This window comes from Chiloscyllium plagiosum, unplaced genomic scaffold, assembly GCF_037043375.1.
Source record: "Chiloscyllium plagiosum isolate Xiang-an unplaced genomic scaffold, Cpla_swu_hap1 HiC_scaffold_17, whole genome shotgun sequence".
NCBI lineage: Eukaryota > Metazoa > Chordata > Chondrichthyes > Orectolobiformes > Hemiscylliidae > Chiloscyllium > Chiloscyllium plagiosum.
In genome coordinates, this window is record NW_028270155.1 from 37,626,129 (window position 1) to 37,639,628 (window position 13,500).

The 13,500-nt window shown below is 38.6% G+C and overlaps 1 protein-coding gene across 1 annotated transcript in view; it reads right to left on the reverse strand.

The window, feature by feature from the left end:
• Positions 1-1,351: 1,351 nt before the first annotated feature.
• LOC122558363 (dipeptidase 1-like) overlaps positions 1,352-13,500 on the reverse strand; it is a 28,566-nt gene continuing 16,417 nt past the window's right edge. Inside the window, exons 4-10 of the mRNA XM_043706844.2 lie at positions 13,057-13,207; positions 11,882-11,951; positions 7,787-7,963; positions 3,636-3,720; positions 3,474-3,549; positions 3,246-3,381; positions 1,352-2,380 (exon numbers count right to left, since the gene is read on the reverse strand). Of these exons, the coding sequence (XP_043562779.1) occupies positions 2,201-2,380; positions 3,246-3,381; positions 3,474-3,549; positions 3,636-3,720; positions 7,787-7,963; positions 11,882-11,951; positions 13,057-13,207 (875 nt within the window). The 3' untranslated portion in view covers positions 1,352-2,200. The remainder of the gene's footprint in view (positions 2,381-3,245; positions 3,382-3,473; positions 3,550-3,635; positions 3,721-7,786; positions 7,964-11,881; positions 11,952-13,056; positions 13,208-13,500) is intronic.

The following is a 13,500-nucleotide window of genomic DNA, read 5'->3' on the forward strand; positions in this document are numbered from 1 at the left end:
TCTATAAATTCTATAAAGTCCTTGGTTTGCACCACTCTCCCCACCAACACCCCCCAGCCCCCCAAACTCCCAGGTACCTACCCCTGCAACCGAAAAAGATGCAAAACCTTCCAGTACACCACCCCCCTTACCTCCATCCAGGGCCCCAAATAATCCTTCCAAGTGAGACAGAGGTTCACCTGCCATTCTTCCAACCTAGTTTACTGCATCAGGTGCTCCCGATGTGCTCTTCTCTACATCAGGGAGACTGAACGTAAACTTAGGAAACGGTTCGCTGAACATCTCAGCCCGGCCTGCAGGGGCTGACCGGACCTCCCAGTCACCACCCATTTTAATTCCCCCTCCCATTCTCTTTCTGATATGACCATCTATGGCCTCCTCCATTGCCACAATGAACCACACCGCAAATTGGAGGAGCAACACCTCATTTTCCACCTGGGCAGCCTGCAGCCCGAAGGACTCAACATTGAGTTGAGTCAAATAACCTCCCTTCTGATTTCCTGACTCCCTTCCCAGCCTCTAACCTCCCTTCCGGTCCTCCCAGCAACCAACCAGATTCATTCCTCCCATTGACTAACCACGTAGAATCCTCTACTTCACCACCCTGCCCTCACCACCTCCTTTATTTGCAGCTCCCTCACACTCACCTCCAGTCCTGAAGAAGGGTTACATCTGAAACGTCGACATCTCCACTCCACCTGTCAACAGCATGGCTTGCTGTGTTCTTCTAGCCTCCCGCCTGTCAGATTTAGCAGGTGGCAGGTGAGGCTTATGCACATGTTTCTTGCTTCAACCTGTTGGCAGGTGCTTCCTTTTTGGTCTGTAAGTTAGTTGAAGAGATAAAGGGTAGAATCTGTCCCTCCAAATGTAAGAACACTCTGAAAACAGTCGGAAGCCTGATTAGCATAACAGTGATCGATGAAAGATAACAAATCTGATCAGCTTTAACAGGACTTGTGGAAAGACAGGTTATACTAACTACTTGCCATTTTATCTAATATCTAATAGAATAGTTACTTGTATAAAATTAATACAATAATTAGTCAGTGTATGTTAGAGTTCATTGTATAATCATTTCAGCTTGACTAAGGCTAACTATATTTTCTTTTAATTTTTACTATGGGAGATCTGCTATCAAGGCAATGAAAATAAAATTGTGAGGTGTCTAAAAAGGGCTCCCAATTCATCACTGCCTGATTTGTGATACAATCTGAGATCAATTTTACCCTGATCTCATTGAACACTGGCACAGAGTCTAACTAGTCCACCCAATACAATTTGAAAACTTTGTCTGCCATTAGGTTTCGGATCACCACAATTCTGTCTGCGTGAGTCGTGAGATATCTGTAGCTGCTTTCTCACTGCTCTTTATTTGCTAATTGAAAGCAAGACATTACATGGTTTCAGTTTTAACCAAGGTAAATACAAAGCTTGCATTGACATTGCATTTTTCAAAATCTGCAGAAATCCAAAACTCTGTACAGCGAATGCAGTACATTTTGACATAGACAGTATTGTGACATAGGCAAAATGATTGTCCTTTTGTGGTCAACAAGCTGTTACCAGTAGAAATGTGATACTGTTAAGGTAATCTGTTTTTGCAGTTTGATCATGGGATAAACATTGAACGTTATATTGGATAACTCACTTATCTATTTCAAATTAATGTCATTAGGATCTTCTGTGTCCATCTTCAAAGGCAGGCAAGACCACAGTTTAATGTCTTATTCATAAATGGTTGAACTTCCATCAGTGCAGCACTCCTCAGTATATACTGGCTCTCAGCCTAGATAGTTTTGCTCAAGACTCTAGAGTGTAACTTGAACTCAGAGTCTTGTGATTCAGAGGTGAAATTGATACATACTAAAGCAGCAAAGTCATGCAGCAAAGTCATGCAATTACCCATAATGTCCAAGGATGTGCAGGCTAAATGGATTAGCTATGGAAAATGCAGGGTTAGAAGGATAGGTTAGGGGAGTGGGTTTGGGTGGGGTGCTTTTCAGAGGGTCAGTGTGGGCTGAATGCCCTGCTTCCACACTGTGAATTCTATGATATGGTATTAGAAATATGAATAGGTTATTTTTTCGCACAGCTCATTTCCTGAGGTACAGTTATGATAGTCTTTTTGTGAACTTCTGTTTGCTATACATGTTTAATGTTATAAATTTATTTCTAATATTGCATCTTTCTGATTATTACTTTAACTTCTGGTTGCTGTTAAGGAAAAAATGAACATGACCGTGTTAATGATAATAAGGAAACGAGGATGGTGAGGAGCTGCGGATGGATAGCCAAGAGATGTTCTGCATGGACTTTGCACCTTATCCTGATCAATGACATAATTTGATGGCATGCTGGTTTTCTGAAGCTGTCTGCTTACCTGTAAAACACAAAAATACCCAGTTAAACTTACAGGTTCACCTGTGATGTCATTCAGTTTACTACAAGGAATCTTAAACATAATGGCCCAGAATCTGTTGGGGATGTTAGAATGACACACACTGCAAGAACTGTGGAAACTGACCAGCACTTTGTAGCAAATACAACATACTCATGATTCGGGAATCACTGCAAGTTCCTGCCCAGTTAGCATCACTCTACTTGTGAATTTTTAAATGGACATCTTGCCCTTAACCTCTGGGAGTTTTATGATGTTACTGAATTTGTACATTAATTGTAGAAATAACTAGTAATGGTAAGTTTAGTAATGAGCAAATATTTTTGTCGTGAAGGATACAGGAGTTAAAGGGCACATAGGTAATGTGCCCTGTTTAAGCAAATTCTGGGCCAATGAGTTCAATACTGTTAAATACTAAGTATTTTCCCATTTATAATGCTATACCATATATTTTTGCAGTATTTCCAGTCCAAGAAAAACAAAGGAGATGCTTGAAGTGGAAATGAAAGGATTCCATTTCTTCTAGTAATCATCAGAATAAACACTCCTGGCAATGAAACTAGAGGGCATAGTCCAGAACTAGAGGGCATAGGTTTAGGGTGAGAGGGGAAAGATATAAAAGAGACCAACGGGGCAACTTTTTCACACAGAGGGTGGTACGTTTGTGGAATGAGCTGCCAGAGGGAGTGGTGGAGGCTGGTACAAATATCATAACAATGCCAATTTAAAATGCAATTTCATTTTGTTTTGTGGGCATACTGTTAGAATTTTTAATTTAGCAGGATATGGCTTATGCATACTTTGTGAATCAAGAATTATGAAGTGGTTTACAAAAAAGAATGCTCACTTCTTCAGCTTTTTCAAAAACTCGGAGAAAGTTTAAACCAAGCAGCTTTTTAATGTCTTTTTCAGTCCAGTTCCGCTGGAGAAGCTCAGCAATTAACGCAGGATATTTTGAAACGTCTTCTAGTCCAATAGGACCCCTTTAAATCCAAAAGAAAATATATATTTTTTTCTTATTTTAATAAATATGTCATCGTAAGCTTAAAATCAGAACCACGTGCTACCTAAGTACCTGTCAAAACCATCAAAGTCACTCCCGATGCCTACATGATCTGCACCAGCCACATTTCGAATGTGGTCAAGATGATCTAAAACAGAAGACAGTTTATTAAAGGCAGGGAATTTCACCCGCTCTTATCATTCAAAATGGTCATAGGTCATGGGTCATACTAACCTGCCACTTGGGATAGGGTGGCAGTTCCGTTGCAAGAAATAAAATCAGGATAAAAATTTACCATCACAATGCCTGAATTGTTTGCCTGAAAAATAAACAAAATAGGCAATTTGTATATTAAATTGTATTTGAATTTTGTACTTAACACTGCATTTACTTGGATTTTTTAGTTTGTATGATTGTGATTAGCATCATTGAATCATGAATATGATACTTTTTAATTGTAGCAAAACCCAGTACTACAGCGATTACAATGAATAATGTATGAAATGGGCTAAATTACAATTCTAGTTACAACTTTAGAAATATATTGTTGATTAATGTTAATATGCTCAGAAAAATAAAGCATGATTGTAGGGTACAAAGATATTCTAAATATTAAAAATCTAAAATGAAATGCACATTGGATGAATCAGTATCTGAAAAAGGTAGGTTAATGTTTTGATGTGTGTAATATTTAGTCATGCATGCGTTATACACATTTCGATTTCTAATGAGGCAGTACACAAAATGTCAATTGATTTGTTGTACATTACAATTAAATAGAGGTAGTTTTAGGGGATTTTAAAGTACCAGTAATAGCTATAACTACAACTGTCAATCTTTGGTTGGATCACATTTTGAGTATTTGTTAGAAATCCTTCCACAGGACATTGGCATCACTGGCAAGATTAATATTTATTGTCAATTCTTAATTACCTCTGAACTCAAAGCCTTACTTGGCCTTTGCTGAGGGTAGTTAAGAGTTAATGAAATCGTTGTGGGTCAGGAGTCTTATGTAGGTCAGACTTCCCAGACAAGTTTGTACAACAACTGATGATAGTTGTAATGGTCACCATGAACCTATTATCAGTTGTGCTCAGTTTTTGCCTTAATATTGAGGGTAGGATAACTTGTCTTGGAGACAATACAGTGAAAGCTCACAACATTCTTTCCTGAGATGAAGGAGTTGTTGCTTGATGAGAAGTTCAATTATTTTTGGATATACATTCTGGAGTTTAGAAGAATGAGAGGTGGTCTCATTGAAACAGAAAACATTCTGAAGAGGTTTAGCATGCTAGACTCTGAATGGGGTTAATTTGAGAAGTGGATGCAGAGAAGTAGAGAACTGGTTGGCAGACAGGAAGAAAAAACGTTGGAATAAATGGGTCTTTTTCTGAGTGGTTGGCAGTGACTAGTAGGGTACAGCAGGATTCAGTGCTTTGACCGAAGCTATTCACAATATATATTAATGATTTATCTTGTTGCAGATGACACAAGGCAGGATGGGAGTATGAACTGTGAGGACGATCCAGAGATGGGACCAAAGGGACTGTTTCCATGCTGTATAATGCTATCTCTCTAAATGTGAGGTTACGCTTTGGTAACAAAACAGGAAGACATTATTATGAGAATGAGAAAGTGAGAGATGCAGTGAGACCTAGTATCATTGCACACCAATCACTGAAAGTAAGCATGTAGGTGCAGCAAGTGGTAGACGACAAATGGTATTTTGGCCTTCATACCGAGAGTATTGATTACAGTAAAAGGGACGTTTTGCTGAAATTGCTAAGAGTCTTGGTGAGACCAAACCTGACATATTGTGTGTAATTTTCGTCATCTCATTTGAGGAATGATGTTCTGACTATTAAGGCAGTGCAACAAAGGTTTACCAGTCTGATTGCTGGGATGGCAGGGCTGATGAATGAAAAGATACTGGAACTCATAGAAACTGGAGTTAAAATTCTAACAGGGCTAGCCAGGATAAATGCAGGGAGGATATTTCCAGTGGAGCCTAGAACCAGGGATCACAGTTTAAGGATGTAGGGCATGCCATTTGCGACTGGGATGAGGAGAAATTTCTTCACTCAGACAGTGGTGAGCCAGTGGAATTCTCTGCTACAAAATCAGTTGAGACCAAAACATTGAATATTTTCAAGACGTAGTTCTCAGGAATAAAGGGATCAAGTATTATGGGGAGAAAGTGGGAACAGAGTACTGTGTTGGATAATCAGCCATGATCATAACAAATAGCAGAACAGACTTTCAGAGCCAATAGCCTATTCCTGCTCTTAGGTTCTATATTTCTAAATTATATAGATGCATGAGGTGATATAATTTGCTTAATCCTACTGAATTTTAAAAATAATTTACAATTAGGAGGATAATTAGTGTTTGGGATATGTTTCAGGCAGGAGCCCTTCACAGGAACCCGAAACATTGATTTTCCTGCTCCTCGGATGCTGCCTGACCTGCTGTGCTTTTTCAGCACCACTCTAATCTTGACAAAAATGGCAACTGTCTTCCCCATGCATGAACTGTATCCACTGCCATCTCAAATAGCAAGTGTAACAGATACATGGTTCTACCACCTGTAACTTCCTCTCCAAGCCATTTGTCATCCTGACTTGGAAATATGTTATCTTTCCTACATTGTCGCTGGGTCAAAATCCAGAAACTGCCTAACAACACTGTGGGTGTAATTAGATCACATTGACTGCAGTGGTTCAAGAGCAATGAGGGATGGGCAATAAATGCTGGCCTATCCAGTTACATCCAAAGACAAATGCTGAGAAAGAACTTCAAATTAGATATTGATTTCTGTATCAAGAGATAGATTGTCACTATGGACCATGGTAGCAGAATTTGCTCACCACTGGGTGTGATTGTAGATCTCATTGCATTTAATACAATCACTAGGCAAGACTCTATACACTTCTGGAGAAAATGGGCCATCCACCAAATCTCTCAGTCTCATCTGATCCTTCCATGGCAGCACAATCTCTACAGGTTGAGGGCACCACTCTGACAGTTTCAGGATGAATAGTGGAATGAAACAGGGCTGTGTCTTAGCTCCCATTTTATTTGTTTTTTTTCTGCACACACATTAAGTCAAATAGTGAGCTCAAAAATCTGTCAAAATCAAAACTGAAGACAAAAGTCTAGCACATTTGATCAAAAAATATTTTCATGTTCATGATGTCTTGGTCTTCACTGACACAGAAACTTAGTTCCAAAGACATATAGATTGCCTCTCCCAGCCTCTCACACCTACAATAAGCTTCAACAAAACCATGGTTATGGGCCAGGATGTCACAAATTACAGTGTACATCGGGGGAATCAATTAAAATATATTTCTCCCCATCAGTAATAATTATTTTCAAACTCGCGAAGATACTATTATTTCACAGTTGTCTGTCAGAGTAACCTAAAAGCAATAATCCTATAATAATTGCAATTAATTGAAGCTACATGTCCTGTAACAATTAATTAGTTCCAATTTTACTGTTAATTGCATGACTGCATCTGAAATTACCTGTGATTGCCAACCTTTGTTATCAGTCATGTTTTAATGCTTCCTTCCAACTCAAAGGCATGTAATATGTGTATAGCAAAACAATTCAACAACTTCTCATACTGCATAGAATTTTCAGAAAGGCAATGATGCATCTCAGGAGTCAAGCAATATAAAATTGCTCAAGCCTGCTGTTAGTTTTTAACACCTCAAACTCTAAATGTAATTCTGCCTGTAATTTACAGCTGTCAAATATGGAAACACTTGATGGTTTTATTTAGTAATAGTGCAAGTACAAGTTATTTCCAAATAGACAGATAAAGAGTTAGATTTAGATCCTTTTCTGTGATAACATTCAGCTCAAAAATGTATTGCACTGTAACTTTCTGGATGCCTGACAAGGACAATCTGACCCCTGTGTGTCTCCTGACATAATGAGATTTAAAGTTTGGGAAATAAATCAACTCAGGACTAAGCCAAATCCAATTCAACCATGGAAATTAGGAAAGGTAAATCTGGATTAAGGGAGAGTAGAGAGAAAACAAAATGAATAAAAATTCACAATTATCATTTTGTGTTCAAAGAGGAATTAAGTTATTAATATTATACATAACTTTCTGTGGAATATTTAACAAGCAAATTGAGCACATTTTGAGAAATAATGGTGAGATAAAGGGTTAAGTTTAGCTCTTGTGCAAAGAAAATGGCAAACAGAACATTAATTGTTCAACCATGGACTTCATGGCATATCTCTAATATCTGAAAATACTGACTTTTACATTAACCTATTACTTTTATTCATGTGGTTCAATTTATTTATTTTAAATGTTAAATATTAGTATAGAACATTTAAAGTATGCACATGATTCCTCGTACCAGCTTACGTAAAACCTTATCTTGCACATTTCGGTAGTTGTTGCATAAAGCAAATGCAGATGAATGACTGAAAATGACAGGAGCCGCTGACACTTCAAATGCAGCTAACATTGTATCTTCAGAGACATGAGATAGATCGATCAGCATTCCCAGACGATTCATTTCTTCTGCAACTTTCTGAAAGGCAGATGCAGTAAACTTTTGATTCTAGTTTGGCATTTTCTTTCTTTCCATATATATAATACTAACTTCTGTTTATGTAGCTCCCTTAATGTAGAAAGAGTTTCTAAGGTGATGTTTGCATTATGTTGTCATTATAATCCAGAAATCAGGCTAATGCCCTGAGAATGAGTTCAAATCTCACCATATTAATTACTAAAATTTAAACTTAATTAGTAAAAATTTGGGAACTGGCAGCTAGTCTCAGTAATGGTCACTACAAAACTATTTTTGATTGCCATAAAAACCAACCAGATTCACTGATACCTTTAGGGAAAGAAATCTGCCATCATTACCCAGTCTGGTGTACATGTGACTCAAGAATGTGGTCAATTCATAACTGGTCTAGCAAACCACTCACTTCAAGGGCGATTAGAGATGGGCAACAATTGTTGATCTTGCCAATTAAATAAAAGCAAAGTATTCTGGATATTGGAAATCTGAAATAAAAGTACTGGATGAACTCAGCACTTGTGGAGCGAAAGAGACTTAATATTTCAAGTACAATATGACTTCTTTCGAATTGATGCTGCACCACTGCCAATAAAAGCAATGCCAATAAAAGCAAAGAGCTGGGGGAAATGATTTTTATTTTTAATAAAAGATTTTTTCAAATCAAATATGTATAGCAATGAAAGTCATTGATTGAGGTACATTTGTGACATTTAGATTGACCAACTGAGGAGAGTTTTTCGCCACACTAGACAGTGGCAAACGATCAGAGGAGAACCAGAACAAAAAATAGGTATAAGCCATTTGGCTTTTCAAATCAGTTCTGTCCTTCATTGAGATCATATCTGATATCCCTTAATATATTTGGGTTCACAAAATCTATCATTGTGATAGCTCCAGTCCTCAAGTTTCCAGAATAAAAGCAGGAAATAGTAGCAGGTCAAGCAGTATCAGTGGAGAGAAAGCCAACATCATCATGCCACAACTGATTTAGTGCCAATTGCTGTTTGCAGGAGAACATGCCTATCTCTACCATCCTGTGTGTGTAGAATTATTTTTCTTAATTTCAGTCCTGAGGGATCTGGCTCTCATTATTAAAACTCTGGTTCCCTAGTCCTATTCTCCAATCAGCAGTAACAGTTTCTCCCAATTCATTCTATTTGTTCCCTTAGTTTCTTCAATTAAATCTCCACTTAACCTTTTAAATTTCCACAGAATACAACTCTAGTTTGCTTAACCCCTCTTAATAATTTAATCTTTGGTCCATATATCATTCCAACAATTCTCTCCAACATAAGTAAAAATTACTAACGTTTGATTCAGCCTCAGAAAGTGATAAGGACAGGGATGGAGTAGTGCTAGGGCAAATGTTATCCCAATAATTCAACGTTATTAAAGATGAATCTTGGTATGCAAAGCCAATTGGTAGACCTTCAATAATGGGTCAAAAAATGAAATATTACATGAAATCCAACAAATACCTTTCTACAAAACACAAAGCTTAGAGGCTGATTCTAACTGCTTTTTGGTGAAATGCAAGTTGCGTGGAGTTTGTTGGAGGGATTCTTGTTGTGTGGCTGAACAAGTTCTCTCACTGAATCTGTACCAAACTCACCGTATTAATTGTTGTTTCTGTGTCATGATGTGTATTACATCTGATTTTTGCCAACCTTACCACACATTGTTTACTGAACAACTTGACACTCACTGGATATCCCGGAATTCACCAGCAACCAGTACACAGGTGCTACCCTTAAAATCCCATTGTGCTCTTGGACAAGCCCTGTCAGTTCAGAGCTCCCCTACACAGCTCCCGATGTTTGCCCCAGACGTGGTAGACAGGGGGAAATTGATGCCCTGCTTTATGAGCAGTAACCTGGAGTTCCTGCTGGACAGGACTTCCTCTTCCCCGAGGACCAGCAGAATAAAAGAATTTCAAATCTTTTCACACCCATACCCAAGAAACGCAGTGGCTAATGAAACATTGCAGATGATTGTATTGTCTGTGTGTGTATGAATGTTGTGAATGGTGGATGGGCTGCTGATTTCAGTGCTTCTGAGTGGCATGATGATGTTGGCTTTCTCTCCACTGTTACTGCTTCACCTGCTACTATTTCCTGCTTTTATTCTGGAAGCTTGAGGACTGGAGCTAGGCTACCTTTCAGCCTGGAATTTCCTTCTCACTGAGCCTACCTTCTTGGTAGGTTTATAGGGAGGCGAGAAGTGCAAGGGTGGACAGGTTTCCAGCTCACTCTCGATGTTCACATACACACGGACTCATTTACACAGTATCTCTTCCTCCTCACACACCCTCTCCATTCCTCATTCTCTTGCACACCTTCCACTCATACATTCATTCACTCTGTTTCTCTTTCCCTTACAATCTACTTCACTCTAACTCCCTCCCTTTCATTCCTTCTCTCCCTTCTTCTCCTCTCACCCTCCCTGTCTTTGTCTCTCTATTTTCCATTTACCCGCTTAACAACACTCTCCCTTGTTCATAATCACCATCACCCATCCTCCTCCCTGGGTTGAGGTGCTGTGCTCCACCATTTTGATTGCTTCCTTCAGCAGGCCTGCACTTGGACAAGGACAAAGGCTTATTTTTCTATCATGTTCTCACTCAGAGCTTCTTTCTTCTGTACCCACTGGCAACTTTTCCCTCAATCCAGCTTGCAACTGACACATCTAGCAAACTTCTGGTCCCTTCCTCCCTTCCCGTAATCTGGCAGCTCCTCATCCACAAGCCTCAGACTCAGTGGAGTTACTCGTGTTCTCGCCCACAAATGGGGGAGAGAAATTACTTTTAATTCTATGCACAACTCCTTGAAGAGCATTCATTTCCAATTTCTGCACTATATTTGGACCCCTTGCCATTCACCAGTTGGTCAAGCCTGATTTAGATTCCACCACCCCTCCGTAGATTCTCCCAAATTACATCACTTCACCCTTACCAGCATTAAATTCCATCTACCAAGTGCCGCCATCTTCACTAGTCTGTCTACATCCTACTGCTCACTATTTACTACAGTACTAACTTGTATCATTCACAAATGTGTAATGTATATTGTCAATACCCAAATCCCAAATAATTTAAACAAAACAAGATAATCAATATTATTAGTGTCGACTTCCAGAAGGAGCCCTCTCCAAGCAGTAAAAAAAATGTTTACATTACTGTAGGCCCCCTATGCTTCATTCATTTACAATCCAAGTAAACACGTTACCTTAATACCATTTGCTTCTATTTCCTAAATTATTCTGTTAGCAAATGTCTTCAGGAAATTCATATATCCACCATCTACAAGCATTATCTTCATCAACCTTTTTTTGTTACTTCAATTAACTCAATCAGGTCAGCAATTTATGCAGGCTGCCTTCAAGTGAAAATCTGCCCTTTGACGATAGTCCCAGTTGATTTCCTTCAACTACTCTTGGACTGATAATTACAAAATTCATACCTCCTCTCATTTCTTTTGAACCAATGTGTAACTTGGGCAACCCCGTAGTCCTTGGGCAGCGCTCACAAATGCAAGGAGTAGTGAAAGGATTTGTTACAAGGCTTTTGGCAAGATTTGTATAAGTGTTTTGGTTTCATTTTCCTGCACATTCATAATAATCAGATAGGGTTTGTATCTTGCTCATATTCTAATACTACTGATTACAATCAGTTCAGTTGTTCGAAGACTTCAGATTGAGCAATGTTTCTCAATAACAAGCTTTCCTTTTACAGCAGTAATCTCTATATATACATTGCAACAATGTCCCTGATGTAAGGACAAAGAACTCTGACATAATACATCATTGTGAATGCTTTCTTTGTACTTTTTGCATACTTCTCAGAGACATCAGTAGGGATATCTAGTAAACTTGTTAATGCAAATCAGAAGCAAATTTATACCACCTCAGGAAGAGTTTACTAACTTTACCAAAATCAGATAATCCAGTGACACCGGGTTTTACACTACCACTGTCCACTCTGCTGGTATCTGCCCTGAAAAATGAGAGAAGTTAAAATAAATGATGTGTCTACAACGACTGCATTTTGCATTGCTACTATAATGTAAAACAGCAAGTCAGGGATTGCACTGTGGCACAATGTGCTAATAAACCCCTTTGCTGTATCATGGACTAAAGTCAATGATCCTCAACATTGTGAGTTTACAATCCTAGCTATGAAGACATGCTGAGCTGATAGCAAATAGTTCTCACTCTCTGTGGGAGACTATTTTTTTCTGTAATGGTACACCTCTATATGTCAGATATGAAGAACTGTAGGAAACTGGCCTCCTGCTGTTTTCAGCCATGGATGACACATGGCATGGACTTTCCTATTTTCCCAATAAAATCATTTCCTGTATACAAAAACCTTTCCTACGCACTCCAAGTAGAGCAGAAAATGGCTCCAATTGATATTTTCATCACTATTTTCAGTTGTTTTTATTAGACAAAAAGTATCTTATTTATTTGTTATCAGCTCAGCTCGTCTTCATAGCTAAACTCACAATGTTGAGAATCATTGACTTTAGTCCATGATACTGCATGAGGGTTTATCAGTACATTGTTACATTTCCAAACTAAAGGAAGATAATTTTGAATTTAGATTATAGTTATTTCAATGATATTGGGCAACATGGACAAATCTCCATTGTACTGGAATTGGAATCACAGGAAGAGGCCATTCAGCCCATTCAGTCTGCACTGCTCCTCAGAAGAGCATCCCACCCAGCCCGAGCCCACACCTTATCCCCATAAACCTGCATTTACCATAGCTAATCCACTTTGTCTGCAGATCTTTGGACTGTCTTTGATCTTTCTGGATGAAACTCATGCAGACATAGAGAAACTCCATACAGTCACCCAATGCTGGAATCAAACTCAGGTCCCTGGCCCTATGAGGCAGCAGTGCTAACCAGTGAGCCACCGTGCTGTCCCCAGTGGATTACTACACCTCCCCTTGTTAAGACATTTTTCCAAGATGACTATTTCCACTTCCTTGCTTTGCATTAGTTCAGGTAATGATCTTGCTATGCTTAATCCCTTATTTGCCATTCAGAGGCAACTGACTATAGCTTTGTGTACAATAGTTATTGTCTTACCATGGTGTGTTACAAGTATGTGTTAATGTCAGGTAACGGACTCCAAGTTCATAGAACATGCGCAAAGCTCCGAGACTGTTGTCAATTCCATGTCCACCTTCCACACCAATAAGGCTGGCTATTTTACCACTATGAAATACTTCTGTGATTCCTTTAATAGAGTTAATCAATAGTATTATACTTTGCAAAACGCATTAATCATACAATCCTCTTGCAACCTTATGGCTGATGCAGTATCTCAAGTTGATAGCAGTATTTTGTCTAAAACATTATTATCTTGGGGATGATGAACATTTCTCCCAATGTAGCATGATCCAAATTAAAAGTTGCAAACTGTTCTTTAAATTTGCAACCATACATTCATTATTTACCCAATTTCATAGCACCCTCAAATTGCAAAACTCATTTGCATGCATTTTTCAAATATGTCAATATTTGTGATCT